This window comes from Charadrius vociferus, unplaced genomic scaffold (genome assembly GCF_000708025.1).
Source record: "Charadrius vociferus isolate BGI_N301 unplaced genomic scaffold, ASM70802v2 scaffold550, whole genome shotgun sequence".
Taxonomy (NCBI): Eukaryota; Metazoa; Chordata; class Aves; order Charadriiformes; family Charadriidae; genus Charadrius; species Charadrius vociferus.
Genome location: NW_009646425.1, coordinates 385,554 through 390,936, shown reverse-complemented (window position 1 = coordinate 390,936; position 5,383 = coordinate 385,554). Strand labels below are relative to the sequence as shown.

General features: G+C 54.4%; 1 protein-coding gene across 1 annotated transcript in view; it reads left to right on the top strand.

The window, feature by feature from the left end:
* Positions 1–5,046: 5,046 nt before the first annotated feature.
* SHISA5 (shisa family member 5) overlaps positions 5,047–5,383 on the top strand; it is a 31,785-nt gene continuing 31,448 nt past the window's right edge. Inside the window, exon 1 of the mRNA XM_009881376.1 lies at positions 5,047–5,089. Coding sequence (XP_009879678.1) covers positions 5,047–5,089 — 43 coding nt within the window. The remainder of the gene's footprint in view (positions 5,090–5,383) is intronic.

The following is a 5,383-nucleotide window of genomic DNA, read 5'->3' as shown; positions in this document are numbered from 1 at the left end:
TTGACATCCCTCGCCAGGTTCAATTCCAAGGCTGCCTTGGCTTTCCTTGTTTCATCCCTGCATACCCTGACAGCATTCTTATACTTGTCCCAAGCAGTCAGCCCCTTCTTCCACATACTGTAAACTCCCTTCTTCCACCTGAGCTTTTTCAGAAGCTCCCTGCTCAGCCATGCAGGTCTGCTTCTTCCCTTGCTCTTAGGGATGCCCCAGTCCTGAGCTTGGAGGAAGTGATGCTTAAATATCAGCCAGCTCTCTTGAGCCCCCTTACCCTCTAGAGCCCTCTCCCATGGGATTTGTCCAAGCAATTCCTTGAAGCAATCAAAGTTAGTCCTCCTGAAGTTTAAGGTTTCAACTCTACTTGTCATTTTGTGTATACTGCACTTAATCCTGAACTCTATCTTCTCATGATCACTACAGCCAAGTCTGCCCCCAACCTTAATGTCCTCCACCAGTCCCTCTTTGTTTGTCAGTACTAGGTCCAGTAGTACACATATCCTTGTGGGCTCCTCCACCACCTGAGTCAAAAAGCTATCATCAATGCACTGGAGGAACCTACTGGGCTGTACACGCCCAGCTGTGCAGCCTTCCCAGCAGATATCAAGGTAGTTGAAATCCCCCATGAGAAAACAAGGCCTACGATTGTGAGGCGATTTTCACCTGTCTGTAGAAGGCCTCATCAACTTCCCCATCCTGATCAGGTGGCCTGTAATAGACACCCACAACAGTGTCTCTCATATTACCCTGCCGATTGACCCTTACCCACAAGCTCTCAACTTGCTCTTCACCCGCCCCCAGGGAGAGCTCATACATTCCAGTTGCTCTCTCACATAAAGAGCAACTCCACCACCTCACCTTGCTGGCCTGTCTTTCCTAAAGAGAACATAGCCCTCCATGACAGCATTCCAGTCATGCGAGCTATCCCACCACGTCTTAGTAATCGCAATGAGATCGTGGCCCTGTGACCGCACGCAGATCTCTAACTCTTCCTATTTATTCCCCATGCTGCACGCATTGGTGTATAGGCATTTCAGAAAGGCCAACGAGTGTGTAGTTTTTCCCCGTGAGGGGTGGTGGACCTTCCGATTCTCAAAAAATACTAGCACTTTGCCCCACAGTTGCTGAGCTACTACAGCCAGGCGCCTCTCTAGCGAGCCCGGTTACATGCCCATCCCCCTTTGAATATAGTTTAAAGCTCTCTCAACGAGCCCTGCTAACTCTAGTCCAAGAACCCTTTCACCCCTGCAAGACAGGCTTTTCCCATCTGCTATCAGCAGGCCTGGTGTTCTGTAAATCAGGCCGTGATCAAAGAACCCAAAACCCTGCCAGTAACACCAGGTTCGAGGCCAGTTACTGACCTGCTGGCTCTGCCTGTTTACCCCCTCATCATTCCCAGCAACTGGAGGGATAGAGAAGAACAAGGTTTGTGCTCCTGATCCCTTAATCAGTCGTCCTAAGGCCCTGAAATCTTTCTTCATTGCCCTCGGCGTTCTTCTCACTGCATCATCGCTGCCTACCTGAAAAACTAAAAGGGATAATAATCCGATTGCTGCATCAGGGAAGGAAGCTTCTTCTTAACATTGTTAACCCAGGCCCCAGGGAGGCAGCAAACTTCCCTATATAGAGGGTCCGGACACATTGGGCTTTCCGTTCCCTTCAGAATTGAGTCCCCTATTACAATGACCCGTCTTTTGTTCTTTACCAAGGCAGTTTTGATTCGGGGGGTGGTCCGACTAGGCCTCAATGACACCTCCAAGCTGGGAGGATTATCATCCTCACCGTTGTTCAGTTCCCCTTGCAGAGCAAATTCCCTACAACCAGCCTGGACAATGACGCAGGACCAGCCGTGCGCTGTCCCCTGGTATTGGCCCTGTTCCCCCTCCAACAGCACAATAAAGTTGGCCGTTAATCTCAGCACTGGGATATTCCACACTCGTTTATCGGCTTCCTCCTCCTCTCCCCTCCTGGAGGGGCAGCGGTACCCATAGGGTTGTCGTCTCCCTGGGGCTTTTGGCCTTCCCAGCCCTCCCTCCTTGCGGGCTGGCCTTGGCTGGCTGCCCAGCGCCATGGCCGTGAGCTTGGGTCCTCTCTGGCCCCACAGCCTGCTGTTCTGAGACAGCTTCGAGGACATTTGCTAATAGCTGAGGTGCTCAGAGAACTCTGGAGCTTCCCTTGCATGGCAAGAGCCTTTCACAGGGCTGCGACAGGCAGCTTCCCAGGGTGCTGGCCTTTCGGCTCTGGTCTCGGAGCAGGGATAACCCATTGGATCTCTCTCAGAGCTGGGGCTGGCAGCAGGATGCAGCCACAGGACCGCTGCGCTGGGCCACTGGGGGCAGAATGCTCTATTGCCCTGAAGCTTGTCCTTTTGGGGCCCTGCCTGGGAGCCCCAGGACACTGCGGAGCCACCCAAGCACCAGCAGGTCATTTCTGGAGACTACAGGGGGCTTTATTCCTCTGTAACTCTTACAGCAGAGTCACAGAAATGCAAAGGCTTTTACCTAGGAAACAGTAACTTCTCGGTCTCACTCTCCTCTCCCAAGGCATGGGGAAATGACAACATCGTGCAACTCAGGCACTCTTTAAATGACAACATCGTGCAACTCAGGCCCTCTTTCCATCTCAGCACCAGACTTGGGGACACAGTCTCACATGCTGCAGACTCATGAGCTAATTCACTTCTAGAAAGCAACTGAATTTCTCCGTTTCTGCCTCTGTTTGCTTGTCTCTGCAAATACAACAACAATCTACCAGATACAGTTCTTCCCTTGCTAGCTGCCTTCCTGAAGACCTACAAGGATGTCTCATGGAGAAATCAAAGAAAACCCAAGAGGAGGGAAGTGTAGAGCAGAGGCCATTTACCCTCAGAAACTTACTGTACCTGGGCCAGCTACAGGGCAGCTGAGGGAGCTGTTCCACCAGTCCCAGGGGGTCTGTGGCAACGGTGCTGCAGTACAAGCTTTGGTCCAGGGGCAGCAGGACTCCCCAGGGGAAGGCAGTCCAGGCTGCAGGCTCAGGTGGGCGCCCCAGCAGCAGGGACATTTCCTCACCGAGCACCACGGAATCCACTAGTGAACCTGCCAGCTGTGATGGGTGCCCCCACTATGACTGGGTGAGCAGTACTTTTGTTTAGGCATCGCCCACAAGTGGGCCTGACTGAAATCATCATTTAATCATCTAAACTGCCCATTAAACCACTGTCAATCCACTGTTTAGAACTTGTGCCTGACGTAGTGGTTGATGCCATCTTGGGTATAGTGATCATGAAATGACAGAGCTCCTTTCCTTCCACATTACCTCTTTGTTGGCCCAAAAGGCCGCCGGGTCTCCCGGGTTCCCCCACCTTCCTCAGAGAGGACAGCGGCTCCCTACTTCTAGGAATCAACTTCCATGCGGCATCAAGGCCTCTCAGGAAGGCACTCCATGCACACACCGTAAGACCACAGTAGTTTGCCTGAAGAGCAGAGGCTTGTTCAAACCTGGACAGCCACCCCACAGGGTTTCCTTCACACTTTGGTCCCCATGATTCTCTGATTCCGCCTCTAGCTTTCCACCAGCTTCCACAGAGCTGGTCAGCAGTCACTCCGCCACCAACTCTTTCCTCCTTCCTGCACTAGAAAGGCACTTGCTGGTCTCCAACAGCAGAGAAACCCTTTTGGATGACTGGCATTTCCCAGGCCCCGTCTTACCCTCCCGTAGAGCACAGGTTTTGGTTTTTTTTCCCTCAAGGGCACACGACGGGACTCAAGCCCTCTGGAACAGGCAGTGCTCCGACTCCCCTGGACCCTGTGGAGGAAAGTCCCTACCGGGTGCTTGCAATCTCCATTTAAAAGGATTTCTTGGCTTATGCTGCAAGAAGGAAGCCTTCAGTTGGTACCGCAGCAATCATGTTGGGGGACAGTTTGTGTGGCATGTCACCAAGCTGGGGGGAGTGGCTGACACACCAGAAGGCTGTGCCACCATTCAGCGAGACCTGGACAGGCCGGAGAGTTGTGTGGAGAGGAACCTAATGAAGTTCAACAAGGGCAAGCGTAGGGTCCCGCGCCTCGGGAGGAAAAACCCCCTGCAGCACTACAGGTTAGGGCTTGTCCTGCTGGAAAGCAGCTCTGCAGAGAGAGACCTGGGAGTCCTGGTGGACAATGAGTTTACCGCTGCCAGCAATGCACCCATGTGGCCAAGAAGGCCAATGGTATCCTGGGGTGCATTAAGAAGAGCGTGGCCAGCAGGTCGAGGGAGGTCATCCTCCCCCGTCTCTTGTCCCCTGGTGAGGCCACGTCTGGAGGACTGTGTCCAGTTCGGGGCTCCCCAGTTCCAGAAGGACAAGGGACTACTGGAGAGAGTCCGGCACAGGGCTCCAAAGGTGATCGAGGGACTGGACCATCTCTCTGATGAGGAAAGGCTGAGAGACCTGGGCCTGTTTAGGCTGGAGAAGAGAAGACAGAGCTGGGATCTCATCAAAGCCTATAAATATCTAAAGGGCGGGTGTCAAGAGGACGGTGCCGGGCTCTTTTCAGAGGAGCCCGGCAAAAGGACAAGAGGCAACGGCCACAAACTGGAGCACAGGGAATACTGACTGAATGTGAGGAAGATCTTCTTTGCTTTGAGGGTGACGGAGCAGGACTCGGACCTGGGCAATGGGAAAAGCCCTTTGGCTACTGTGCCAACACAGTCTACAGAAATCTTCATGTCACAAAGACAGACGTGACGCTGAAATTGTATTTAAGGAAAAGTAGCTTTGCCACGATGGTATCCAACCTAGGCAGCGAGGATGGGACTTGCTTAGAGCCTTGTTCAGAACGAAACAGTAGAAGCGCGTCAAAAGTCGCTGGGGCCGGGGCATGTCATGTTGGGGAGTGAGCTGCGAGGGCCACGCTGGGTGGGCAGGCGTAGCCCACATTGCCAGGAGATGGGTGGCAGCGACAAGTGGGCCCTGGTGGGCCACACTGCCCTCCCGGGGGCAGGGGCAGAGACACCCCATCCCGGGGCTGGGTGTGAGCTTCCCCGGGGAAACTGACCAGGCTGCGGGGCCGGCGAGGCCCCAAGCACACGGCCATGGCGCTGGGCAGCCGGCCAAGGCCAGCCCGCAAGGAGGGAGGTCTGGGAAGGCCAAAAGCCCCAGGGAGACGACAACCCTGTGGGCCCAGCCCCTACCGCTGCCCCTCCAGGAGGGGAGAGGAGGAGGAAACCCATAAACGAGCATTGAATCTCTCTTCCAGTGCTGACATTAACGGCCAACTTTATTGTGCTGGTGGAGGGGGATCAGGGCCAGTAGTGGGGGACGGCACACGGCTGGTCCTGCGTCGTCGTCCGGGCCTGCTGTTGGGATTTGGGGCCCGACGTTGCAGGCGGGAGCTTTCTCTAACCCGCATGGGCCCAGTGGGGCTGGAGC